Consider the following 27,903-nt stretch of genomic DNA (forward strand, 5'->3'; position numbering starts at 1 on the left):
CTTTTTCCTTTAGATTTAGTGGAATATCCTGAAAATAATAACACTATTTTAGATTTGGTCAACTGTGGTCATAAACTGATATAAACTTGATTTTTATTGAAGATCTTATCTGTATGAAGTCCATATTTTAATAAGTTTTCGTGTGAAGTGTTCCGAGCTTTTTTCGACCGTTTCCTGGCTCGAAAATTTTACAACGTGAGGCGTATCCCATAGTCTTCTAAGTTTTTTATCTTATGGAAAACGATTTTTCTCAATATTTCGACACTCGAATATGCTACATTGTTGTATATTTTCACAAATGAATGCTTACATAATGAAAGGATTAATAAAGTACTCTAAAATAAACGTTTTAATCGACTTAGCAAAAGGCGGCAAAGCTTTTGTGTACCTAACATACAGTGCTGTACTCTGGCGGGATAAATGTGCAGTAATACGCCCTATAAGGTTTGAATCTTACTATCTTACCTTAATTAGTTTTAATTTTGATACACAAATGTTAGAACATTGTATATACCGGTTTTTATTTTTAACTTTTGCGATTTTCTCGATTTCAGCACTTTTCTTTAAACGGGCGTCACTATTTTTTTCATTGGCAACACTGACAAATGGCAATGACTGACAGACTCGGCCAGCTTACCGTCACCGTGTATTTTTGTAAAATATTTAGAAAACTAAAGCTATAATGCAATAATTTATAATAGATAATTAAATAATTAGTGTTAATAAACGAGTGAAATGAGAGGTTGATTAATGACGGGACCAAACAGTGATGTGCATCCGGACTCCATTCGAATGAAAGATGTCTTCGCGTTATGGATTAACATACAACAGGACAAAACGAAAGTGACTAGTTGACCGAGCGTACTTCGGCGAATTTTTTAGTTCCTACATTTTTCTGCCTCGAAAATGGCGCAGACCGTCAGGCGTGCCGTCGAGGGCAGATATCCCTCATGTTATATACCAAGTAGAATAAAAGAAAGAAGGGCTAAAGCCAGAGCACTGAGGTAAGCTTATGTGTGACGAAATAGGTTTATTGCCTTTTTAACACGCTTACATATTTCTGTGAAGGATAAACTTGTTTTTGTAAGTAGGACATTATAATTATTACTTTGTAATTTCACAACCATTGTTAAAATACCCTTGTGACTATTTTAAGGGTTTTGTTTATCGAACAACAATAACAAATTAGGTCAACAACACTATATGGGAGCAATTTAGCAAATATTTTTGCTATTATGTACTACTTTCGTACAATAGCCAATATGAATTTTAATATGTGAAAATGGTAGTTATTTGCCTTAAAAATAGTTTTGAGGTCAGTTTTATTTGACAAGTGCGCACACGATTTTTATCATTTGTCTATTATATTTGGTGTATGTTTATTATAAGCCTAGGCATTTAGAACCTTTCAATGATAAGACAGATTCAACAGATAAAGCTTGTTATAAATTAACTTTCCATTCTGTGTTGGATATAATAAGTGTCCACACTTTGCATACATATATCATATTGTAGATTTTTCCACTAAAGACTGCTTTTATGATTTTTAATTTTGAGAAGTTCTCAAGTTTACATCAAGTACACATATCTTGAAAGTAAAAAATTTTTTTGGTGCTGCCAATTTTTTGATATGATGAATAACTTGTTAAGCTCAGCCAGAAGCTTTAAAACATTAAAACTGCATATAGTTTTTGAACTACCCTCATTGAAAGAAAATATCATTTATTTTCAAATGAAAATATGAGATTTTTTTCTGGATGGAGAAGTTTTTATAATGGAGAACTTTTCTGGTATTGAAATATCTATAAATAGTACTATGAAATCAAAATACGGATTCTAACAGAAACAAACTAATTGATGATAGAGCCCCAGGCAAAAGATGGTTATAATAATGAGGCAAAATATGTAAATTTATAAATAACATTTCAGATTAGAACAGCAGAGAAAGCCGGACAAACCAGAAGACTTTGTATGCTACTCAGACAGCGACAGCGAAGAGGAGACTCCCACTCAGCAGCATCAGATCCTCAGCACCTCGTACAATTTTGTGGATTATGTGCGCTCCAGGGAGATACTCGCGAAAGAGGTGAGATCTTTTGTAGTCTCTCACTCTCCTTGTTATGATAGATTAGAACCGACCACGGGCTACCTAGAGCTATGCGGGCTAAATGATTAAACTGACGACCTCTGTGACCTATAATGGTCATCATGCTGGACTGCTACACTGGCAGTCCCAGGTTCGATCCCCGATCAGGTCAACATGGAAAATGAACTTTTTCAGATTGACTTGGGTCTTGGATGTTTATCTATATATATATGTATATGTTATAGATTATAGTATGTTGAGTTAGTAACCCATAACACAAGTCTCTACCTTAGTTTGCGGCCAACTCAATCTGGGTGTTTTGCCCATACATATTTATTTATTTATAAAAACTATTATTGTGGCTCATTGAGCATCTGCGAAAGCCAAATGTGTTAACTATAAATTTACCTAATTTCTGCAAAGCTGTACCTTTGTAGATCAACTTAGGGCTATCAGTTAATCAAGACCCTAAACTCAAAAGGGGTCTCGGGGAACTGGTTAAAATGAGATGACTGATCAAATACTGTATAAATATGAAACTAAAAATAATTCAATGTATTGCCCTCAATTTGCCGCAATAAAGTAAACTCTTTGATGCATTTACGGAATTTTGTAACAGATGACAAATTACGAAGAGGGGAAGGTAAATTGTTCCAGATTGTAGCTGCGGCATACTTGAAACTTCCTTTAAAAGCTGTTAATTACTACTATACTCGTTATGGGATACTTACAATTATTACTCAAAATTCCATAAAAGTCCCTATGTATTTATTATTTTTATTACAATCTATAAATTGGCTAGTTAAATTTACGTTTTTGTTATAGCTTTACAGTTTGTAACAAAACAAATATTATGAGAAGCCTATCTCTAATCCTAGGCTATGTTGTAGAAACAATGTAAGAATCTTATCTTAAATACACTAAATTTAGATGCCCTTGAGTTATTGCAGAGTCAAATGCAAAATATTATCATAATATAAGATTATCGCAATGTAATATAAATAACATTATTACGAATGGATAATAATCATTCCTAAGTATTTACACCATAGCCTCCAACTTCTTGATCTGAGACCCTCTACTTACATACCTATGCAAAAAGCCGCCATCTTAAATACATGTCGTATTGTCCGTAAGTTTCTCCAAATGGACGAAAACGGACAGACTGACCTGGGATCGTAAAATAGATAAAAACTTATCATTTACTTGGTTTACGCCCGTAAATTATATGATAATACCAGCTCATGCTGAAAAAAAGAAACACAAAAATAATAATAACAACATGAATAATATAGCAATATTATCCTGTTGTTTCAGACACAAAATTATAAAATATTAATAATAATTTAAATATCTGCATTTTGTGTAATATTGTTTATTTTATAAGCTTTTTACAAGATTTTCACATTATATTCTTTCATTTAAATTGCATTAAAAATAAAACATTGCCTTCACACATTCCATTTCACACACAAGTCAATAATTAACCAGATTGCACATCACAACTTTTATACATTTAATTGAAGCGGTGTAATGGTTAAGACACCTGCCTGTGGATCGAAAGGTCTCAGGTTCGTATCGTACTCGTGCCATATGTGTTTGTATACCAATCTGATTCATTATAGTAGTTTTCATCGATCACCGCTTGCTTCCGGTGAAGGAAAACATCGTGAGGAAACCTGCACACTGGTGGTGGAGTTAAGTTTCCTATAGTGTAAGTGACCTGCCACTAGATGGAGGTAAATAGTCGCTGGTTCACTACTACTAATTGATAATTTGCTCACAGGCGCGGTCGGTGGAGCCGTCGTACGCGACGCGGCATATGCTCACACATGACATGTTCCGCGAAACGCCAGTCAACCTCGGGAACATGAACAAGGTGTTCTGTTCTCAGTGGCTCTCGGACAGGCAGGTGGTCTTCGGTACTAAGTGCAATAAGGTGAGGCTTCTGCGTTTTTTATATAAACTAATACTAGTTGTTGCCCGCGTGAATTTCCCACGGGAACATTTATTTTTCCGGGATGAAAGGTACTTTATGTCCTTCTCCATATTTCAAATTATATGTGCACAAAATTTCAAGATTATTGGTTGAGCAGATAAAGCGTGAAGAGGTAACAAACGAACAAACTTACTTTCGTATTTGTAATATTCCCGGGTTCGATCTCCGGTCAGGTCAACATGGAAAATTAAATTTTTTTTTTCAGATTGACCTGGGTCTCGTATGTTTATCTATAATGTATACATATATGTTATAGAATATAGTATCGTTGAGTTAGTATCCCATAACATGAGTTTCGAACTTACTTTAATGGGGCTAACTCAATCTGTGGAATTGATTCTATATATTTGTTAATTACTAGAGGTCATTCTCTGTTTCGTAGAACCATAATAAAAAGTTAACCTATGTTACTTTTGAAGGTTTCTTCCGTTTCTATGTTAAATTTCATCCAAATCGGTCCAGTCGTTTTTGTGTTTATTAAGTTAATTATTAGTTTATTCGTTTTTGAGTTATATAGGCTAGCTAGTTTTTGAGTTTATTCAATAAAATATAGACTTAGTTTAAGTATTTTTTTTACGTTAATAAGTGACGTACCTATATCATGCTATATTGAATAGAGAATTTATAATATTAGTATGGATTTTGTGTGTACAATCTAGTTGATGGTGTACGACGTGCGCACGCGGTCGCTGGACGCGATCCCGACATTGCGGCCGCGCGCGGCGTGGCCCGGCGCCGACCACCAGACCGGGATACACGCGCTGCAGATCAACCCCTCCAGGTGCTGTCTGAGGCTCCTCCGACATTATTCATGGACTGGTTTACCATTACCTTCTCCATTTCACACACGAGTTAATAATAATCAACCAGTGTGCAGGTTTCCTCACGATGTTTTCCTTCACCGAAGGCATGTGGTGGTCGATGAAAAGAGATTGGTATACCAACTCATGTGGCACGAGTAGGATTCGAACCTGGGAACTTTCGATCCACAGGCGGACGTCTTAACCATTACACCACCACCGCTTTAGATAACAATACCACTTGATATTCCCACAGGAACGCTTTCAGAGATATCTAGAGTCTTTATGATACATAAAAGTAAACTTGTGAAGCTCTGAAAGTATGAGAAGTTGAAATCAATGTTATATTTTTAACTAGCAGCCCGTCCCGGGAAACATAATAAATTATACCCCTAAACCTTCCTCAGGAATCACTCTATCCATTGGTGAAAACCGCACGAAAATCCGTGCAGTAGTTTTTGAGTTTGTCGCGAACAGACATACAAACAGGCGCGGTGGAGGACTTTGTTTTATAATATGCAAGGATTTTTTGTCTTCATGTTATAAATAATTGTATTATTTATTAATTTGTGCATGTTTCGTTCAGGACGATGCTGGCGACTGGGGCGCGGAATTCTTGCGAGTTGGCCATATACAGCCTACCCACGCTCGACCCTGTTTGTGTGGGAGAGGCGCATAAAGACTGGGTGAGATATTCCTCAACATGTCCTAACACTCCAAACTAAATGACACTCAAACGTGACGTCACGATAGAGTGATAATCTTAGAGGAAAAAAGCTATGTTTGTTTTACAGAACACTAAAACGTGACGTCGCTATAGAGTAATATGTCAGACCAAAGAAAAGCTAAGTTTTTTTTGGCAGTTTTTCCATATTGCGTTTAAAAAAAGTTGTTACAAAATTTTAGTTTTTTTTTTACGATGTTTGAATTCGTTTTTATGATGTTTTTAAATAAACTTTCTAAACAACTTTAAATCTTCGTATAATTATCGTCGCTGCATTGTTACAATCTATGAATTATTACAATGATTTTATCTATCTTTATATATATATATATATATATCAAAGCACAGCCCAAACCGCTGGGTCGAGAAACTTCAAATTTACATGTAGGTAGGGACGTACTAAGAAAGGATTTTTCAAAATTCATCCTCTAAGGTGAAAAAGGAGTTCAGAGTTTCTGTCGGGAAATCAGATTAGTAGTAATAGTGTAAATATTTCACTGAAGGGAAAATCACGCGGATAAAAGCTAGTATATTTAAATTGATTTGTTATACATGTCACGCGTGCTTTTTACTTATTTTTGATGATAATAATAGTAATATAAATAAATAATAAATAGAAATATAAATATATTGGGACAAATCACACAGATTTAGCTAGCCCTTAAGTAAGTTCGAGTTATGGGATATTAGAGTTATGGGATACTACTTGTGTTATGGGATACTACTTGTGTTATGGGATACTAACTCAACGATACTATATTTTATAACAAATACATATATAGATAAACATCCAAGACCCGCGGCAATCAGAAAATCATTTTTCATCATGACTCGACCGAGGTTCGAACCCGAGACCTCTCGGTTTAGAGGCAAACACTTTACCACTGCGCCACCGAGGTCGTCAAACATGAAAAAAATCCGGAATCGGGCTGGAATTGAACCCGGCGCCCCTGTCTATCTGGGACAGTGCTCTTGAATTTTGTTCCCTTAAGAGCACTGTCAGGAGCACAGGGACGCGGGTTCAATTCCCGCTCGATTCCAGAATTTTTTCATCTTATTATATTCACAAAAAAAAAAGGCTAGTATATTTCTATTATCTAAAGTGATATTTGTTGCAAATTGTGACCTTTTGTGTAGATATTGGACCTGTGCTGGCTGGACGACGAGTTCGTGGTGACGGGGTCCCGCGACTCCAAGCTGGCGCTGTGGCGCGCGCCCGGCGCCGCCGCCGCCTACATCGAGCCCCAAGCGATCAGGGAGTGCAAGTGTGGTGAGACTTTATGCATTCTTCTTTGCGTGTCTGACATCCGACAACGAGAACAAATCAATACAATAAACTAATTATACACGAGCCGCATGCGCTCAAACAGTGCAACTTTATGCATTCTTCTTCTTTGCATGTCTGTCATTCGACAACGAAAAGACAGAATCAAATCATTTATTCAGATTAGGTCTACACAGGTATTTTTTCACGTCAAATTCTGAATTAAATAATATTTACCAAATCTACAAACTACTGAGGGGGTAGTGTGGGTTTGCATTTCATTTCTCACCATCGAATCGATTCGAAGTGAGATGCAGAGTGGTGTGGTTGTCGTTGCGTCACAATGGCGCAATGTGATCGGTTCGCTGCGTGTCACTTCGAATCGATTCGTTGGTGAGAAGTGAGCTGCTAACCCGCACTTCGTCAACTGAACTCGTTGAACGAATTGCTTACACCGATAGAGCTGTCTTTTGCACAATGTATCAAAATCATGACGTCTTATAATTATGTATATACTATGTAACTAATTTGTGCAATAAAACATTATTGTATTGTTGTTAATAATGAATTTTGTCCCCTCAGGACAGAAAGTCCGCGCGCTAACGTTCAACAAACGTTGGCGGGAGATCGCCGCGCTGACTCTGAACGGTTACATCCACGTGTTCGACTGCCAGACCTTCCGGCAGACGTTGTCCAGGAAACTGCCGTCCTGCCAGGATCTGGTGTGTCTGGCCACGCAGGTAACTCATGATCAATTGCATTCAGAAAAATCCAGCCTTATACTAAGATAAGCACTGACTGACTCGCCGCATCTAGTGGTGGGTGCGTTTCGAAGAATGAAATTTTAATATTTTTAGTATTCCTCAGAGCGCAATTTTTTGGTGCGGTTCGTAGAACAATTTTGGTGCACTTCGAGGAATACCTCGCTAATTCTCTACGTAATAAGATTTGTCGTGTTGTTTTAGGATAATGGCATATACGCGATCGGTTGCAAATCATACACGCTGCTGCTGGATTGCAGGACACTGCAGTCGGTCAAGAAGATCACGTCCCGGTACAACGGCTGCGGAATCAGATCCGCCAGCTTTAGAGGAGACATGCTTACTATTGGTACTGGTCTTGGTGAGTTTTCTATCTCTTTCTAACTATATTTATCGTTCATTTCCTTGTTCTTTAGGCAAAAATAGCGAGAATTTAAACAGGTAGGTTACAGGTATCAAACGCAAAACCTCCTAAAGATGTACCCAAGTAAGTACATTAAAGCAACTTTTATTCTATGACTTTTCGTGATTATTAGTTTTTTTTTAAATATAATTACACAATGCGATCAGTCCGAATTAATCACATACAATTAATATATTATTAATTTATTTATTTGTGTATTACATATATTTATTTATTGTTTCTAACATAATTATGTTTACGAAGGCCGTGATAAATTCCTTCCACACTCGTTTGTTTAGAACAAAATTGAATTTCCATAAAACTTCTTTTCAAATTCAAATTCAAAATTCAAATCATTTATGCAGAAATTAGATCTTCACAGGCACTTTTTCTCGTCAATCTTTATATTTATAGTTATTTCTCACAAGCTACAAACTACTGGCATTTCGGAACGACCACTGCTGAGAAGAAATACCGAAAGAAACTCATTTGAACAGTGTTGGTCCCTATCATGCCAGATTGGCTTACCATTATTGTTTCTTACAATGTTTTTTTTTTCTAATAATATATAAAAGTACATAATGTACATAGTCAAAAGGTATATCAAAACAGGTTATGATATGGTATATGCGTCAACTCGTGAACGGGTGCTGCCAAAGGGAACTGGTCACGAGTTGACGCATGGGACAGGCATCGCGTAGCTCAACCATAATAGAGGGAACCTCACGACCCGGCCCACGACGCCTCCACCAGATTGACCATTTGAGTGAGCATGACACACACGATTCCCATGACTTCATAATTACAATTCTTATTCGTCGAAATAGAAGTATAATTCAGACACTCGAAGATCACAAATCACGTACATGTTTTACAAATAAAATTTAAATGTCACAATATATGAATTATTATAATAAAAATAAAAATTATGAATAAAATGATAAAAAACAGTAAAATAAAAATTAGGAGATCATGTGTGGAGTGGCAAAGTTGTCGGGATTAGTTTTTTAGTTTTTAGGATTCGTTTTTTCTTACGACTAAACCAACGTATATTTTCACTCGATGAGGTGAATTTTACGTAAATGTGCTGGGCCATGAATAGATATAATAAAAATAGAACAAAAGAAAGAAAAAATGTTTATTTGGCACAAAAGGAACATTACAAAAACAGAATCATTAAATCCTATAACAATTGCGTGTACCAAAATGGTCCCCGTCAGCGTTTGTCGTGGTGTATCTGTGTATCACAACGCTGTCTTCCGTGGGCACCATGATAAAAAAAAACAATAAATACGTTGAGGCCGCGCTACTACATTAAATATTGCTAGTTTGACAATAATAATGCAAAAATACATCAATTGATTGATTTTTGCATTATTATTGTCATTATTTTTCATTATTATTTTTCTTAATTTTTAGAAAACAAAAGATAATGTTGGAAAATAGCTCCCAGTTTCCAAAAACATTTTAAATTTAAATCAACATTTAAATAAAATGTATGTTATTCCAGGATTGCTGATGTTTTACGACTTGCGGGCGGGCAAATATCTGGAGAGCAGTGTTCACTCCACCAAGACAGTGACCCTCAGGGCTTCTAAAGGCTATGTAGTGAGTCAATTTAATTTTGATAATTTATTAAATTCGCTAGATTTTTTATTTACTTAATATTAAGAAACTTATAAAAATAAGTTTTTAAAAATTATACATTTTTATAGATAAATATATTCAAGAATAATTCATTTATAATTATTTGACGTTGAAAGAAAGAGACAAATTCAAATTCAAAATTATATTCAACTCAGCATGATATCACTTATTGATGTTAAAAAATTACTTAAAACTATAGTAGAACCGCCTAAATGAGTCCTCGCCCGCGGAGTACAAGGGGCGCGGGGGTACGACGACAAAGGGGACCGAGAGAGGTGCGGGCGGCGGGCGCATTCTTGTAAAAACTCAGTTCGCTCGCTACGCGGTTAGCGATCACACGTGTTGACAGTTGCGGACGCCTTGTGAAAGTTATACATGAGATTACATTCTCAAGATGAGTCGAAATGTTTTCGGACATAGAATTAATAGTCAGTGCAAACAAATGGCGTTTAACGTATATGAATATTTTAGAAAAAAGAAACTCGACCCAAATTCTGATGAATATAAACAAGATATACCTTTAAATAAAACTGTAGCAGAAGTTACTGGATTATCAGAAAAGACTGTATCTAGAATTGTACAACAAGGGAAAGCATTAAATGACAACGAGAGATTTAAATCACCAAGAAAACCAAAACAGGTTCGTAGAAAAAGAGTGGAAATAGACGATTTCACAAAAGGAGTGGTAAGAAGAAAAGTCACTCAGTTTTACACAATTTTCAAAAAAATACCTACTCTGAAAACTTTGAACGCTGTACTTAGAGAAGAGAATATATTACACTGCGGCAGGGAATATTTAAGGCTATTATTACATGATCTAGGTTTTAAATTTAAGAAATGCGGATCTAAAAGGAAACTCCTTATCGAACAGCCAAATATCACATCGTGGAGGTGGAAATACCTAAATACTATTAAAAAATATCGTAGAGAAAGAAGACATATTTTATACCTTGACGAAACTTATGTAAACGCGTCTCATAACGTTTCAAAATGTTGGCAATCAAAGGATGAACTTGGCGTTCTATCTCATATTGGTAAAGGGGACCGTTTGATCATCGTACATTGTGGAGGTCAAATTGGATTTGTAGACGGAGCCCTTGTGATATTCAAATCCAAATGTAAAACAGGTGATTATCACGATTCTATGAATTTCGCAAATTTCAGTAAATGGATAAATGAAAAGCTCATGCCTAATATACCGCAAAATTCTGTCATAGTAATGGACAACGCAGCTTATCATTCGGTTCGAGAAGAGAAAAAGCCAACTATGGCTTCTACCAAGCCAACTATGCAAGAATGGCTACGACGACATAACGTGCCTTTTGATGAAAAACTTAGAAAAGATGACTTATATAAATTAATTAAAAGCCATTTCACAGAAGATATTTACAAAATTGACGAGGTATTGAAAAGAAACGGACACGAAGTATTGCGTTTGCCTCCATATCACCCAGACCTGAACCCCATTGAGTTGGTCTGGGGTGATATCAAAGGACAATTAGCACAAAAAAGTATCGACTCTAATTTGGACCAGAAAAAAGAAATATTAGAGAGATTATTTGCTGAATATCCCAAAGAGAAATGGGAGAATTGTGTTAAACACGTGATTAAAATCGAAGACGAATATTGCAAACATGATGGAGCACTAGATGAAGTTGTTGATTTTATTATTAATGTGCAAGACGATTCTGATGATTCTGATGATGGCTGTTTCGAAAGTGAAGAATCAAGTTCCAGTGATACTGATATTATGGACATAAGTGATTGATTTATAATTTTGATAAATTTTGCATAAATAAATATTACATACATAACTTTATTACCTTTTTTTTACCTACATATCATACCTATATATCATAAAATCACATTTTTATCGAATTGTTTTGTATGAAAAATAAAAATTTGAAAATAACAATAATCGAAAAATGCTTATGCTATTTAATTCATGTACGTGGTCTCGTTGATACCATGGAGATATGGGATAACAAAAGGAACACGTTGTATAGTTTACAGTTGTTTCATTCAAATTTTGTATAGCCATTATTAATTTTTTAATAAAAATCTTCACCTGTTTGCCGCTAACCACTATGACTTCACATATCTCAAGAAATGTCCAGTAACATTTCGCCTCTTGTATTACACGCTACGCTCGACCGCCGCCCGCACCTCTTTCGTTCCCCTTCGTCGTCGTACCCCCGCACCCCTTGTACTCCGCGGGCGAGGACTCATTTAGGCGGTTCTACTATAATTTCTTTGTAAATTTCATAGAACACAACAGTTCCACCTTCACTAATTCTATTTTCAAATTATAAAATTAAATTCAATAACAATTTTGACAAATCAAAACCATTTGCCTACTTCAATCAATTGATATTTTAATTATAATTTGCATGCAGCCTTTTTTCAATATTTCGATATTGTACACTTTCTTTTAAAACGAAAACTGATTTTTTTTTCGGTTTTCATTATTTTTCTTATATCAGCCAACTAAGCCACCAACACTAGGTAACATATCAATTCACGTGAGTGCGATCGACGATGTGCTATTTCACTCGATTCAATTGAAATGAGTGTGAAAGGGCTATGTTTCATGTCAAATGTTTACCAGTGTATTAGTTTGCTGATATTATTATTATTTTCTCTTTATTTTGGCATCAAACAATCATTACAAACAATATTACTAGACGTATAACACTAACAATATTACGTTAAGTATGCCTGCCTTAAACTGGCACAAAAATATAGATTTTTGTGCCGGTTGCATTTGAGACCACGTGTGCCTGGGGTACTGGGGCCAAAACTTTCATTGGGGACTTGGGTCGTCGTATTGCTGAGTCGACTAAGGTCGACCACCCAGTGTCTTATCTGGCTCAAAGGATTTCTATAGCAATCCAAAGGGGAAACTCTGCAAGCATAATGGGTACTTGCGCCTGGTACGTTACGGGGTGGACTTATAGATATAATAGGGTGTGTTTTTTGATTTTATTTATGTTCGTTGACCCTGCTTATTTATGTTTCTTGAACGAAGCTTGTTTTGGATGTATTGTTAAATGAAATAAATAAATTTATATTACTGAAACTAATGACTTACATCTAAAGACAATGTGTCGAATGCCGAAACAATGCCGAAAATAAAATAATATTTTATTATATTATATTATATATCTTATATATATTATAAAAATAGAAATCCGATAATAGTGTATTTGTGAATTTATTTCTCACCGTTTGACTATAACCGTGTCAGTTCCCGGACGAGGAGGCGGACGGGTTCAACCAGGTGAAGTACGTGCCGGCGATCTACACGCACTGCTACGACGACTCCGGCACGCGGATCTTCACGGCCGGCGGCCCGCTGCCCGCGCCCCTCATCGGGAACTACGCCGGCCTCTGGCAGTAGTCACAGTCAGTGTCCAGTCACTGGCTCTCGTTACCTATGCCTAATACTAGTACTACTTGTCTATGACTATACTTTTCTATGGATATAGTTGTCTATGATAATTGTTACCTATGGCAATACTTGTCTTTGACAGCATATTGTATGTCTACGATAATAATTACCTATGACAACAGTTGTCTATGACGATGCTTGTCCATAGCATAACTGTCTTTGGCAATAGCTGTCGATGGAACAATACGAAAGATCCCGTGACTAGTGAAAGTGAGCAAAGACGATATCGTGTTTCGAAATGAAGGCCTCTCTTTGAAACTTCTGGATCGAGACATATACTACTTGTGACCAGCTTTGTGAATAAATTATTGACGAGTGTAATAACGTGATGGAATATTAAATTATCGACCAAGCTACTTCGGCTGAATGTACTGGCAGTCGACCGATATTTATGTTACATATTGTCAGTGTAAAAAAAAGCAATTTTATTAGTAATCTGTGATTCCAACAACATAAATACATACCTACATACTTCACTGGATATAAAAAGAAGGAATAACTTCGAAATTTAATTTAACTTGGCTGGTTTAGGAATAAATATAGTTCCATTTTCAAAACACGCGCCGCTCGATGACGAAAATTTTCGTTTATATTTTAACCAATTTATTTCTATTTGTAACTTAAATTTCGAAACATAAATATTTTAGTTTTTAAACTGCAATATTGTAAATAGAAAGAAATTATAGTATATGCTTGGTGTTTTTATATAAGCTTTTTCGTGATATATGATGTAATCTGTATTGGTCCTCATTAGTATACAATAATTTCAATATATTAGAACTGAATGAAGCACAAATAATAGTCAGCTAGCATAGACTTGATAAAACAATGAAACACCAATTTACATATGGAGTATATTGTGATTTGAAATTATCAGAGATCGTTTCAAAGTATGTTTATACCAAACGAGCGAATATTCTTCTTTGGCTGATCCACCAATCAGTGAACAATCGTGAGCCCACCAACCACCAGCATTAGTGGACATAGTATGTATAGAATGACAATCGCTAATTTGGTTTAATTAAACGCACCTTTAGATTAAATACTTAAAACTTGATCAATAAAACCTCGGCCGCAAACTGTCCTCTAATCCTGAAGTATCTTTCGCATAATACCGCGACAGGGATTGAATAAAATTAATCACGAATTTTCAAAGCAAACTTATATATTAAAGTTCCAAATTTACGCGTAAACAAGTAATGGTGGAAAGTTGTCCCTTTGGCGATATTTTGGGAAAGAGCTATTCTGCGAAATGGACATTACGAGACAGTCGTTATAAGACTAGGGGACATTTTGCGAAAGAGGCATTTTGCGCCAACAAAAGTTGTCGCGGACATTGCAACCAAAAAGATACGAAATGAAAAGAGCATTTTTTTAAACATATCTGGCAACATTATTAATTATAAACCAAAATATATATATAAAAAGGTTAATACATACATAATATTACCCAAATATAGATATTTCGTTGCACTGCACTGTATTCTATTTGTTAATTTAGTTTAGACCTATCAATCGCTTTTTATGTGTGATCACTTCCATCTTTACATGAATTATTTTTCAATTTTGCTAATTAAACAACAAGATTTATAAAAATAAATTTGATAATGTAACGAAAAGCATAGATCTCAGAATGTAATAGTTCTGAGATCTCCAATTCGTGAAATGAATATATCTAAAGCATGTTCAACGCTACACATGTATGAATGGATTAATGTTAATTATAATGTGATGTACATATTAAGAATACTACAGACTGTCTATAAGTATTACAAAACGGATTTTAATGAACTACATATTTTTGCCATTGTAATACCATATATAATAGTCAAAATTGGTTGATACCACAATGTTGTCAACCAAAAGCAGTGGCCTCAATTATTTTCTACCTCTATAGACAGACTGTAACTTATAAATAATATTATACGGTGATTATGATAACCATATTGGCATAACGATCTACTTCCATTGGAATAATTTTTACTTGTAGTGATTTTGTATAAATGATTCTTAATTATTAAGAGTTTATATAAAATTTGCAAGTTCGTAATCATCCTGTTATGTGCACACTAGGCCGGTGAAGGTATTGCTGTCTCTTTTTGTTATTATAATCCTGGAAAGGGACATAAATACATTCATTTGTAAATTGCCCTGTTATTCATAAAAAAAGTTAAAACACACTTTAAACGTGTGTTTTGTCTCGTTCTGTTAAAGTCAAATATTGCAGAGTGCGATAGTGACAAAACATACTTTAGCTTTTTTAGGAATAACAGGGTAGGTGTGAGACGATGCAATGTATAAAATTATACTGGTTAGAGGATTTTAGGGTTGGGTTGTACATAAAGATTTATATAAACGCTCATTAGAATCACAATTAAGTGCGAGAATATAAATAAAAATAATATAGGGGATTTGCTAGCGATTTAGCTTCGGTTCGCAGTTAGCTTGGCGTGTGATGTATATTTTAGATTTACTATGGCGAAATATGGTGTACAATTTACAACACTATTTTGTTTTGATTAATAATTAACTTCTACTGCCATTCGCAATATGTTATCCTATATTATGTAAGGGTTTACATTTTGTTGCAAATACGCGACGCATAAGTTTAATGTTAAACGCGTATGTTTTCAGCAGTCAAAATGAGACCCTCGACATAAAATGGTATGTGCATATTGTACATTTCAACAATGAAGTTTCTTGTGTAAGAAATTATTTGATAAATATAAATTACCTTGTATTATTAGAGCTTATCTTAGACGTGGTATATACATATAGGGAATGGATTATGGGATAACCAGAAATCCCTTATAAATGATCTAGGTACAAGTCTAAAATAAGTATTTATTGATTTTGATTGTTTTAAATTTTGACATAGAAAACGCTCCATGCGTGTTGCACGATTAGTAGAATACGCTATGCGTGTTTTTGTGTGTTAAGAATGAGAATGCTAAGATTATTTAAGGCAATTAGTTTTAAAAACTTGAAATAGTTATGTTGTAAATTGACACACCCATACAAACTGAAAGTGGGAAATTTTATTGCAGACAATTATTTAACGCGTACGTTTGTAAATTCTCACTAGACTCTGACGTCTTTTTTCGTCAACGTCTCAAGTATTCATAAAAGTACGCCTTATTCCAGTACTTAATATGAATTTGCAATATAATTTTCTGTATCAAATAGCGACTTCAACATTGTTCGTGATGCCGTATTACCTCATTGTTTGGCGTGAGTGAGACAGCAAACACTGATGTGTAGACTGTCTCGTTTCAACTACGTGAATATTGGGACCATGGTCTTTGTATATTCGAAATGTATAAAGCAACATTTTACTTTTGACGATGTTTGAATTATGGATCAAATGAAGACATAGGAAATACCATAACGTATAAGACTATTATCTACATGAAAGAAATAAAAATGCTGACATTTTGAAATAACCAAAGACCATGACACCACGAGCCTTAAGTTTAGTGATACGAAACTTATATATAGCGGGGATACATATTAGTTATTATTATTGATCCAACTCATTGTGCGTCACTGGTCACTACATCGTGTCAAAAATATACAACACATAAGGAATGTGTCAAAATATCCTAGTTAGTGAAGCGGATTCTGTTTGTGTTTATAATATTTTCGTTCATTAAAACGCACCAAGAGTGTCGCGTCGCTGTTTGGACTACCTACACTCTAGGCATGTTTCCATAATTATCGTATTAAATGGCACTTAATAGTTTACCAGTGGCGATCAACGGGTTCCAATTGGCTACTATAGTTAACGGTAAGCGAGGCGTGTCGATTTGTTTTTACATGTAATTTCTACAGATATCCAGATATGGACCTTATGACAAATAAAAGACTTAAATATGCCGAGAAGTGTTTTGGATTATTTTTCTTGACATCTAAAACTAAGTTTCTATCTGGTTCAAATTATTTTAAAAAATCGTAATAATGATTTCGTAAAAGATATTCATGCTAACCTCACAGGTGTTGTGCGATTGGCAGATTCTCCGTAATTAACTTGTTTAATACAGCCTTAACAATCAAAAATCAATAAAAGACAGTTATTTAAAAATCTTATATTTGCAAGAAGCACTGGTAAATGCATTTATCATAAAATTAAAGCGACGCGTGTAGAAAACCAAATCAACTTAAAAGAATTTTTATACAAAACACATCGAAAAATCTCATTGATCCAGCAACATTAACAAAAAATATTATTAAAAATTTTGTGAAAGTTCTATTCGAAAACACTCTTAGGCCAAATATAAATAATAAAATAATCATTCCTCGTCAAATCTTCATGGGAGAACCCAGCCGACTGGCAGAGGCGACCCTTCGTCACTCACAAACTGGTCCCATTTAGACCTAACGCCGACGAAACTGCCAACATCCCCACTAAAATCGACTTGCGGCACACCGTCAGCTCCGAAGAGGAACTCTTTCCACTTGGACAAGTTCTCCACAAGCCGGGCCTCCTGCTGGCTGGCCAGCGTGGGCTGTTCACTGGACTCCTGTTCCAGTTTTTCGCGGAGTTTGGATTCCTCTTTCTCGTAAGATGACAGTCTTTGACACCACACAGTCTTCAGTTTTTCTGCAAATAATTATAATATATAATTAAAACAATGGACACTTGTTGGTGCGGTGGTGCGGAGTGTGACCTTAGACCTGAAAATCCATGCAAGTTTTTTGGTTTATTGTGAGCAGACAGATGAGAGAGGTCTTGGTTTTATAATATACTAACTGCGCCCCGGAGCTTTCGAGATAAAAACCCTATGTGTTATTCCAGGTTATTCTACCGGTGTACCAAATTTCATAATAATTGGTCCAGTAGATTTTGCGTGAAATAGTAACAAATATGCATTCATACATATCCTCACAAACTTTCGCATTTATAATGTTAGTAGAATAAAATAAGGATTAGGAAGGATATCAACATTGAAAGAGTAAAGACCTCACCTATATTATTCTTGAAGACATTGGCCTCCCATTCAGAAACGCTCTGCCCGCGGCCCTTGGCAGTGTTCTCCCGAGCCACACGAAGCTTCAAGAGGGCGTCCAACTTCACCAGACACTTCTTAGCATCTGTCTTCTTGCGTAATACCTCTTTGAGCACCATGTCTGCCTCAAGCTTTGCTTGTTCTTCCTAAAAATGTAAAGTTTAACAATGAAATCTATAAATTGGAGAATATTAATGAATGAATTTGTTTTCATGAGATATACAGATAAATCGTATATAAGCAAAAAAAACAGCAATCCTTAAAATTAAAACACAGTATAATATATTTATACTCTACAAATACAGAGTTACAAGAACAAGATATCATGCTTTCATAGCATTAGAATTTTAACAAGAAAAATATATCACCTGTTTCATTTTATCAATGTCATCTTTAATTTTCTGTAGATTCTCATCAATCTTCCTTGATCTTTCCTCTGATTTCTTTATCAAATCTTCTTTCTCCCTCTTCCTCTCCAAGCGAACTCTTTTCAAGCGCAATCTCTTAGCTGACCGCTTCGCAATAAGCTTCCTTAACAAATCTAAGTGCATATTGTTAATACCAGGCAGATATTCTTTAACCATAGAATCCTTTTTGAATTCCACATACTCCATATTCTTCTTCCATTCATCATCGGACATAGTAGATATATTTTTAGATAAATACTTCTCTTTAGATTTAATTTCTTCCAGCAGTATAAGCATATTTCGTAGCTTTTCCCGAGTTTCTGATATTGAAATGTTCAGCTTCTTTTTGGCTGCACTTGTAGACAGTTTATTTTCAAAATTCTTGACAAAATCTTGATCTGTTTGAGGTGTTATGATTGGAGTTATGTAAAATGGTGGCGGGTGAATGAAATTTGGTGGTGGTACATTAGGGTGGAATGTAAAATTTGGTCGAAAAGTAGAATAATTTTGATTATATGACATGATTGTTTAGTTAGTTATAAAAGTAGCAAAATATAATACAAATTTAAATGGTATAATGATTATGCGGTGATATCGGGCAGCTGCGGTGTGGCGTCTTGTAGCACTTGCTCTGCTGCGAGGTAATCCTCGTGTTCTTTGAGGTCTTGTTCAGTTTCTAAAGTATTCTTCAAGTCTGCAAATGCTTTTACTAACCTGATGAACAAAAAGTTACATATCGTGAAAATAATAAAATATATTGTAAATCATACAGATATGATTAGTCCAAAGAACAAGATGTGTATAGAATACTAACATAACAATATTATTATTTTGTAACATATGTAAATAGATATAAATATCCTATATAGAATAACAAGGTCAATCTGAAAATAATGATCTTTACATGATTGGATCTCCAGTGTAGCAGTCAGGTATTAGGCCACAGAGGTTGTGAAGTTTTTTGTGGACCCATCTCAGATCATAAAAATTATTCCTGTTTTAAAAGCACAATAGGTCATCATTAAAAGGCAAGCAATTATTTTGATGAAATACCATACTCAACTTATAATCAATAGGTGTTAAAGAACTCAATTCGCAAAATTAATGAAAATTAAAAAAAACTACTTTTGATGAATACATAACCTAAAAACTAACATCTGCCACTATGAACAAAGAAAATTAAGAAACTACTGTTGCAATATGGGCGAATTCGTGATAAATAGATGTTTCATTTATGAAATAGATAGAAAATAAAAGTCTCACCGCCTCTGGCAATCAGGGACCATCATCAGGGACTCTTGCAAAACCTCCTCTTGCTTGCGTATGTTGTGTTCGTCTTGGCCTTCGTCTTTCAACTTTTGTATACGATTCTTCTGCAACTCGGCTTCCTTTTCGTAAACCACCTTTTCTTTTGCGATGCGCTTTACAACGCCGGTTTTTATTTTAATTTGCCGAATCCTAGGATCTGCCATTTTTCGAATAAATCGCTTGTTTTTTTTTTGGTAACCGGGTAATAAGTCAAGCAAACAAAAGTTTATTGAACTGTCAAACAATTGACAAACTCAAGCTCATGACGCATAGTGATTGCCGACCATTGAATATTATACTCCGTAGGTACGGAGTAGACAGAGTCTGTCTAGCGATTCGTGGCACAACAAAACCGCGGCAAATTTAAAAATCTTTTAGTTGTTAACACTGAATATACTACGAAATATCAAATTGATACTTTAATTATTTTATTAAATATTAAGAATGCTCGGATTAAATCTCAATTCATAATTATGTAATCTTTTAGGCGTACCTACATAGATTACAACTTTTGCGTACTTTAATATTTAGCAGTTAATTTTTTTTTAATCCAAGTACCTCATTTGTGATCGTATTTTTGATTTCATCGTCTTCTAAACCATCTAGAAAGAATTAGGCATAATTTAATAAACAGTCATATAAAATGGGAAATAAGAAAATAATAATATCAGGTAAAGTATCAAAATATTTTGCTTGCTTTTGAAATAATTTAAATATTGCCATATGTATAACATTTTAACAAATAAGTACGTTGTGACACGACTGACTAGACAGACTCTAATACTAAAGCGAAAATAAAGCTTAAGGCCTTATCTAGCCAAACGCTAACGCCACGGGAAGATAAGGAGTAGTCTAGGGCGGCAACCACACGCCTCGGGTTCAAGTCTACGACTAGGTCTAAGTCTAAGATCTGGGAGGTATCTGGGGCCTTTACTTTAATATACATATACACGAATAGAAAAGTTTTATTCGACGAGAAGAATAACATAAGTTACTCGAGCTCCGACTAGAGGTATCTTTTCGAGACTCGTGAACCTTCTCAGAACTTCGACTCGGGAGTTAATTTCTCACTACTCTCCCCATCTATCTGTGACAATAGTCGATTTATTTTATTTTAATTTGGGTAACAGCAGGCTATTTCAAAGAGGATATACTTTGAAATAGCCTGTTCTGGCGGATAGCCTGTACCAGCTTTAGAAGGTTGTGTAACGAAAAAGAGGTATAAAATGACATTATTTACTAATTAATTGTTCTTTTTCTTTCGTTTCGTTCTTAAAGGTCAATTATATAACAAACTACCTAGATATAAAGGTACAAAATGTATAAAGGTTCCAAAACATTAACTACTTTTAAATGTACACTTAATCACTATCTAATGAATAAAATACCAACAATTATTTTTTTTAATAACATCAATGTATCAGTTACAAGATAAACTATAACAATAATACGACACAATATAATGTTAATTAAAACAAAAAATATAGGTACCTATACAAATATATTATTGTCCATATTGTATAATAATTTCCACACATTGACACATTATTGCTGTGGACACACGGATGTTTACTTTATAGTGATTGCAAGGACTCCCGCGCACGCAGCCAGCACGTCCCTATTAGTTATTGTACGTACAGTCAACAGAACACAAAATAAGTCGTTTAACCAACTCATAGATATAATAATAATTGAGAAAGTTAGATCGAACTTCCGTCTATCAATCCTAACTGTGAATTTGCTTAACACATTTGAAAAAAAAAAAAAACATTGCGAGATAATTTATGAAATGAGCTCGATTGCGTGAGAATCTGTCTCACTCACATACTGTCTCTTTTTCCCATTTCAAGCAAGTGGACAATGACGTGCTACGTGTTTTATGTTTCGTGGTAACCCCCCAGCTTCCTACTTCTGATAAACGTTACTTCTTCGCGATCGTGTCATATACATCAGTTCTCCTTTGGGTTCTTATCGGTATTGCGAGTCGGACGTCCTCCAACGTTGTGAAAGCTGAAAATATTACAACAGTTGTTTATTAATTTCAATAAAACACGTCTCTGCTTGACATCGGTGCGGTCCACGGGACACAGATGACATGGAATTGTGTCACGCGTGTTAAACATTAAGCGATTTCTGAGCGCCGTAGTCGTGCTGTCACTGAGTAGGTAAAGCAATCGTCTTGCGCTGTCCTTTGTTTTATTTAGTTTCATCGCGAATATGACTTAATGTTAAATTTTAAAGTGTTTTTCTTAGATTAGAATCTACAGGCAAAAATAGATGAAAACTAGCTTGATAGAATATATAAAACTCACGGACCAATCATAGAGAAGGACCCGGTGTGTCAATTGTGCACAGATACAATGAAGTCCGCAATGAGGAGCAGGACTTATTTTGAGTTCCATGGGAATACCGCTTCCCCACTCGTCAGCCTCAGCCCCGCGTATCTTCACACAAATTTTGTTGGAGAAAAACGGCGTCTCCTATTTGTTTTTGATTCCTGATGAAACTCACATATATCAGCGAACAAAGTGCCAGGTTTCTCATCAAGTTCCTGCACCACGTCACCCCAAGGACTGACGACCATAGAGTGGCCCCAGGCGACGTATTCAGCATTTTCGTCTCTGGCCGGGCTCACTAGCGCCACCCACAGTTGTTGGTCGTTGGCGCGCGCTCGCGCCAGCAGCTCCCAGTGTCGAGGACCCGTAACCATGTTGAAGGCGCCAGGGTAGATTAACAGAGAACACCCTGATAAGAAAATAATATACAGGGCGCTGTTAGTAGGTTTGTTATATTCCTAACTAATATTATAAATGCCAAAGTAAGTTTGTTACCTATTCACGCTCTATTTACTCAACCAATCTTCTTAAAATTATGCATACATATAGACTCAAGTACGGAGAAAGACATAGGATATTTCATGCAGAAAAATGACTGCTCCCGTGGGAAATCACGCGTGCAAAGCCGCGTACTAAGCTAATCCTACCAATATTATAAATGCGAAAGTTTGTGAGATGTGTGTGTATGAATGTGTGATATTCTTTCATTCAAAATCTACTGTACTGATTGATATGAAATTTGGTACACGGGTAGAATATAATCTGAAATAACACATAGGGTACTTTTTATGCCGAAATTCCCACGGGAGTAAAGCCCGGGGCGCAGCTAGTATTATAAAGGTGAAAGTTTGTGATTTTTATGGAATTTGGTATTGAGCTAGCTTATTTATACCTAACACATAGGGTACTTTTTATCCTGAAAGTACGCGATTTAAGATAGGATTTTGTCAAGTCTTTTAGACAATAGCGATTTATAAAAGGCATAAAATAAAAAAAAAAGCTAATGATAAAGCTCGCGGGTATCACCGCAGGGTGTAGCTATTAAAATAAAAAAATAACTGACGTCTCACAAAACCATGACGTCATGCTATGTGTGATTATACATTTTATACTTATGTATACTATGTAACTAATTTGTGTAATAAAGTATTATTGTACTGCATTGCACTATATTGTATTGTAAATCTTACCGTTGGCGGCCATTATATGCGCGAGCTCCCCGAAGCGCAGATCGTAGCAGATGCCGACTCCAATACGAACGCCCTCGTAGTCGAAGGTTGTCACTTGCTGCCCGGGTGACAGCACATCCGATTCCTTGAACTTTATCTTATTGGGCACGTCAATGTCGAATAGGTGCATCTGAGAATTATTTTTCATTTTTAGCCACCAGATAGGTACACTTCAGGATCGTGAGAAATCGGACATTATTATGAATTTACATTGTTATTTTGGTCATTGGAAAACAGTTAATTTTTCCGATATATATCGTTGTAAGAGAAACTTGAACATAGGATATTTAGTTCATTAGTGAGTATATGATACCACTGGAAGTCGGTAGATAAGTAGTCATGGAAGTCACGTCAGATGTATCTAAGCTACTTGAATAGGATTTGATACCAAATTAGCAATAACACAATAAGAAATATAGCCGAGTGGTGTGTGATACCGCTCTAGATAGGACCAGCCCATGTCCACTAATAGATGTCATACGGAGCCCTTACGGAACGAGGCGAGGCGTTTATTAGTTATCTACAACGGTGGAGCATCAGTTATGTGGTTGTGACATACAGTTGTATATGTGTATGTATAAGACTTATATTTGTTAATTGACGTCCTTGGAGAAAAGGCTGCAGTGAAGTTTGTTGCGCCGCTTCTTCTTCACCTGCGCTTTGGAAGCCGGCAGTAGACTTAGTTTAAGTAATTTTTGACGTCAATAGGTGATGTATATCATCCTAAATTGAATAAAGAATTTTGAATTTGAATTTGAGTTACGTGTGAGGATGGGGTACGTAACTTTGCTGTATGCTACACCCAGTCTTAGTCCAGCTACCTTCCCTTTGACGTCCGACGGTGTAGGTGTTGTTGAACTTATCTCCACAGCACTCTAGCTCGTAGGCCCCCTCGCGGAAGACACGTGGCACGGATGATTACACGGAATAATGTGGTTGTGACATACAATTACGTGCGAGGATGGGGCACGTAACATTCATCTAACTACCTTCCTATGTTGCGCCAACAGCTTTCCCTTGGAGTCCCACACAGTACAGGTGTTGTAGAGCTTGTCGCCGCAGCGCTCGGGCACGGAGCCCCCCACCACACACACGCCCGCCTCGGCCGCCGCCTTCGACAGTGCACGGCACGTCTCGCCCGCTGGCACTTCTTCCGCGTACTCCTCGAAGTACTCTACGAATGACACACGCCAACAAAACTTCTAGAATTTTATGCGATGCTCGTGAAACATTACTAATAAAGCATAAAGAATGTATGTATACCTAACTATAGAATTATGAATATTATTAAATTTCGTTTTAAAAAAAAATATAATAAGTTTTTTTACAAAAATTACATTGCGACAAGCTTTTGTTGACGTCAATGTGATCTTCTTGCATTCAACGTGACAAAAAGCCATATCAGTCCGTTGACTAAACCGTTAGTTTCCTCGTTAAGAGCTTTCTGCTCTGAACAGGTCATGCTTATCACAATAATGCATTTCATGGAAAACTGAAGCGACGTGGGAAATTTCAACTCTGTAGGAAAATGGAAGTAGGTGAAATTTAATTCGCTAGATTTGATTACAGACAGACATACATCTAGATGGATGAAACTAAATAAAATCTTGACAAATTATGCCAAAAGACAAGAAATAATGGAAGCGGTGGTGATGTAATGGTTAGACGCCCGCCTGTGAATCGAAAGGTCTCAGGTTCGAATCCTACTCGTGCCACGCGGTTTTGGTGTAATGGTTAAGACGCTCGCCTGTGGATCGAAAGGTCTCAGCTTCGTCTACTCGTGCCATGAGTTTGTATCTACCAATCTGATTCATATATAGTAGTTTTCATAGACCACCACTTGCTTCCGGTGAAGGAAAACATCGCGGGGAAACCTGCACACTGGTGGGCAGTTTATTTCCCTAATGTATATGCGACTACCTGCCACTAGTAAGTAGTAGTAAAAGTCATGTCAAGATGCCTTTAGGCGACTTGAATAAAATCTGACATCAGCGTAACACACTCGATGTGATGACGACAAGAAATAATGAAATTGATAAAAATGTAATGGTGACTTCTTTCTGAGAATTATTTTTGTAGGTACCTAATCTTTGGCCGATGAAAGAATGCGTTCCTGACAGGTCGATACAGTAACATAACGTGTTATTCTTTGCCCATCACTATTAACGACTAACTGACAGGTGTCAGGAACGCGTTCTTTCAGCGGCCGAAGTTTAATTATACAATTTTCAACTTACTAGTCCCATAAGGCGAGTTGAAGCATTCCCCTAGGGCAACCACCTGCGCACCATTCTCCTTAGCTTTATGTATTTCTCTGACAATATGCGACACATTCTTAGCTTTGTCTGGACCCACCGTTGATTGTATAAGAGCTATTTTAAGGCCTACAACAAACATAAAAAATAAAATGTGGCCGTCCAAATCAAAAGCGACCTTATGGCGTCCGGCACTTCGCCATTATTGCCGTTGTTTTGTATTCTAACAACTGGTCTGGTTCTAGTTTTTGTTGCATTTATGGGAACAGCTGAAGATGAGAGGCTCGAGAGAAAGACCGTCATACTCACTCATCTTTAAAATTGAAACATATTGTTAAGTTGGCTGCCATGAAACATAAAACATATACACAATGCACAGATGGTATGGTAACAAGTTTATTTGTTAGACAAATTAAACAATTCAATATTTATTTGCTACAACTTTTGAACGGCTGAACTGATTTTCATGAAACATGGCTAAGAACACTTGGGATAAAATTATTTGAGACAAAATAAAACTAAACGAAAATTGGTTCATCTGTTTGGGAGCTACGATGCCACAGACAGACACATAAAATTTATAACGCCCTTCTTTTAGTGTGGGGTTTAAAAAGAAATAACTTATGAATAGCAATGTTAGTAACATTCTGTGTTTGTATGTGGTAGGACTTCAGTCTTCTTCAAATACCCTGATATATGAGCTCACTTTTAAGTTATTAAGTATATCTTAAATATATATATTGGTCTTCAAAATAGATATTCTATATGCCATCATTGTTAATTTATTTATTTATTTACACTATTTACTCTAGATTTCATCAAAATCAGTCCAGTGGTTTAGCAATGTAAGCGAACAGACAGACAAACTTTCACATTTATAATATTAGTATGGATGCAATGGTAACAAAACAAGGAAAAGAAAGATGATGTTTGATGTAACATTCTCATTTATGTATGAACGATGTTTCCTACGAGAAGTGGCAAACAAATAATTTTAGTTTATCATCATAATGTTATCACTCATTGAACATACGCATGTACACCAGAGATAGTATTTGCTTATCATATTTAGTTTGGTTTATATGTTGTAATTAGTTATATATTACAGAAACTGTGTGGTCTCATTTTAACACACACAACTTTATGCAATGCAAAGAATATGCACATTTTTTAATTGGTCCAAATAAATCATCATTTTTAAACATATAGAAATATAATTTCACTTTTCAGATAATTAATACCAAGATACATGTTTCATTTACTGGGTTATTGGCCAAACATCGTACCATCTAAACTCTTGTACAAAAAGTTGAGAAAATAAACTATTTATAGCTTTCATTCTAAAGTTTTGAATGAAAGAATTTAAAAAAAGTTTTAATGTTCAAACAATTGTTATCTATTACGTCTTCATGTAAGTACCTAGTTACAGATTTTTATGTTGATTTAAGGTTTATCACACTAAAACACCGTATCATAATATAACTATATTATGATACGGGATGAAAACCACATGTCGAAAAGGACCCAGGGGAGTTAAATACATATAATTATAGAGGAAAACAGAAGTGGTGGCTGGATTGCATCAGGAGAAGTAAGTATGAATAAAGAGTTAAACAGCAAAGGTCTGTCTCTGTCTTCCTGAGGAGATTACATATTGTGTACACATGTACATAAAAGGTAGAAGAATAAGTAGTGTTTTTCATGCAATTATAACTTATAGAAGCAAGATGAGCATGCATGATAGAAATGTATATACATATAATGTAAACATCGAAGCTTAGTAAATAATAGTTTCACTTAATATATAATGAATACTGTACCACCGGTTTTGAAAATCTTTCTATTCCGACTAAATCGAGGATGCACTGCATCAGTTGAACTCTCGTACATAGTTTACGAAAGCTACTTAAAGTAATGATGAACGTTTATCGTCGAGGTAGGTACGCAATATAATATTTAGATACCTATATATGATTTACCTCTTTTCAACATTTCCAATTCGAATAAAATAGAACTTGTAACACAACAAAACAACCAACACCAGTAACACAACACAACGCAACCAAAGAATGATAATAATCAGCTGATTGACTGACACTACTGACAGTGACACTGACAGAATCCATTTTCTTTCATCTAAATGATGACCAAACAATATTTCTTGAAAATCCAATGCAATGAATGGAATGCCACAAGCGCAAGCGGTCCCTAGAAATGTGTTTCAAAA

At 35.6% G+C, this 27,903-nt stretch overlaps 4 protein-coding genes across 5 annotated transcripts; 1 reads left to right on the top strand and 3 right to left on the bottom strand.

Moving 5' to 3' along the window:
• Positions 1-606: 606 nt before the first annotated feature.
• DCAF12 (DDB1 and CUL4 associated factor 12) lies at positions 607-17,011 on the top strand. Its single transcript, XM_053756099.1, has 10 exons — positions 607-1,004; positions 1,930-2,086; positions 3,873-4,025; positions 4,745-4,866; positions 5,472-5,571; positions 6,747-6,879; positions 7,456-7,613; positions 7,839-7,995; positions 9,548-9,645; positions 12,932-17,011. The coding sequence occupies exons 1-10, from the start codon at positions 907-909 to the stop codon at positions 13,082-13,084; spliced, it is 1,329 nt and encodes a 442-aa protein (XP_053612074.1). The 5' UTR covers positions 607-906; the 3' UTR covers positions 13,085-17,011.
• LOC128676137 (uncharacterized) lies at positions 14,821-19,070 on the bottom strand. The gene is made up of 3 exons (XM_053756100.2): positions 18,510-19,070; positions 18,101-18,287; positions 14,821-17,735 (listed from the first exon to the last, which is right to left on the bottom strand). Exons 1-3 carry the CDS (start codon positions 19,068-19,070, stop codon positions 17,443-17,445), a joined length of 1,041 nt encoding a protein of 346 aa, XP_053612075.1. The 3' UTR covers positions 14,821-17,442.
• Positions 19,071-19,121: 51 nt separating this feature from the next.
• Positions 19,122-20,123, bottom strand: Tbca (Tubulin binding cofactor A). Its single transcript, XM_053756103.1, has 2 exons — positions 19,812-20,123; positions 19,122-19,262 (listed from the first exon to the last, which is right to left on the bottom strand). The coding sequence occupies exons 1-2, from the start codon at positions 20,018-20,020 to the stop codon at positions 19,130-19,132; spliced, it is 342 nt and encodes a 113-aa protein (XP_053612078.1). The 5' UTR covers positions 20,021-20,123; the 3' UTR covers positions 19,122-19,129.
• Positions 20,124-21,245: 1,122 nt separating this feature from the next.
• On the bottom strand, positions 21,246-27,787 carry LOC128676138 (uncharacterized protein). 2 transcript variants are annotated; one of them, XM_053756102.1, is made up of 6 exons: positions 27,656-27,787; positions 25,659-25,805; positions 24,411-24,595; positions 23,383-23,551; positions 22,368-22,601; positions 21,246-21,866 (listed from the first exon to the last, which is right to left on the bottom strand). In XM_053756102.1, exons 1-6 carry the CDS (start codon positions 27,666-27,668, stop codon positions 21,778-21,780), a joined length of 837 nt encoding a protein of 278 aa, XP_053612077.1. In that variant the 5' UTR covers positions 27,669-27,787; the 3' UTR covers positions 21,246-21,777. The 2 variants fall into 2 exon arrangements, with proteins under 2 accessions (XP_053612077.1, XP_053612076.1); XM_053756101.2 differs by having other exon boundaries at positions 27,497-27,743.
• Between the last annotated feature and the right edge of the window lie 116 nt (positions 27,788-27,903).

The sequence above is a fragment of the Plodia interpunctella genome, chromosome 15 (genome assembly GCF_027563975.2).
Source record: "Plodia interpunctella isolate USDA-ARS_2022_Savannah chromosome 15, ilPloInte3.2, whole genome shotgun sequence".
Classification (NCBI taxonomy): domain Eukaryota; kingdom Metazoa; phylum Arthropoda; class Insecta; order Lepidoptera; family Pyralidae; genus Plodia; species Plodia interpunctella.

Excerpts from the sequence above, each read along its gene's own strand:
- LOC128676138 (XM_053756101.2), bottom strand. The coding sequence starts at position 27,566 with ATGTACGAGAGTTCAACTGATGCAGTGCATCCTCGATTTAGTCGGAAT. Across the intron at positions 22,602-23,382 it reads GCATATAATGGCCGCCAACG|GGTGTTCTCTGTTAATCTAC; the intron begins GTAAGATTTACA and ends TTTTCTTATCAG. Across the intron at positions 21,867-22,367 it reads CACTTTGTTCGCTGATATAT|CTTTCACAACGTTGGAGGAC; the intron begins GTGAGTTTCATC and ends TAATATTTTCAG.
- Tbca (XM_053756103.1), bottom strand. The coding sequence starts at position 20,020 with ATGGCAGATCCTAGGATTCGGCAAATTAAAATAAAAACCGGCGTTGTA. Across the intron at positions 19,263-19,811 it reads GTCCCTGATTGCCAGAGGCG|GTTAGTAAAAGCATTTGCAG; the intron begins GTGAGACTTTTA and ends TTTGTTCATCAG.
- DCAF12 (XM_053756099.1), top strand. The coding sequence starts at position 907 with ATGGCGCAGACCGTCAGGCGTGCCGTCGAGGGCAGATATCCCTCATGT. Across the intron at positions 2,087-3,872 it reads GGGAGATACTCGCGAAAGAG|GCGCGGTCGGTGGAGCCGTC; the intron begins GTGAGATCTTTT and ends ATTTGCTCACAG. Across the intron at positions 4,867-5,471 it reads CTGCAGATCAACCCCTCCAG|GACGATGCTGGCGACTGGGG; the intron begins GTGCTGTCTGAG and ends TGTTTCGTTCAG.
- LOC128676137 (XM_053756100.2), bottom strand. The coding sequence starts at position 19,070 with ATGTCATATAATCAAAATTATTCTACTTTTCGACCAAATTTTACATTC. Across the intron at positions 18,288-18,509 it reads ACATTGATAAAATGAAACAG|GAAGAACAAGCAAAGCTTGA; the intron begins GTGATATATTTT and ends TTACATTTTTAG. Across the intron at positions 17,736-18,100 it reads TGTCTTCAAGAATAATATAG|AAAAACTGAAGACTGTGTGG; the intron begins GTGAGGTCTTTA and ends AATTATTTGCAG.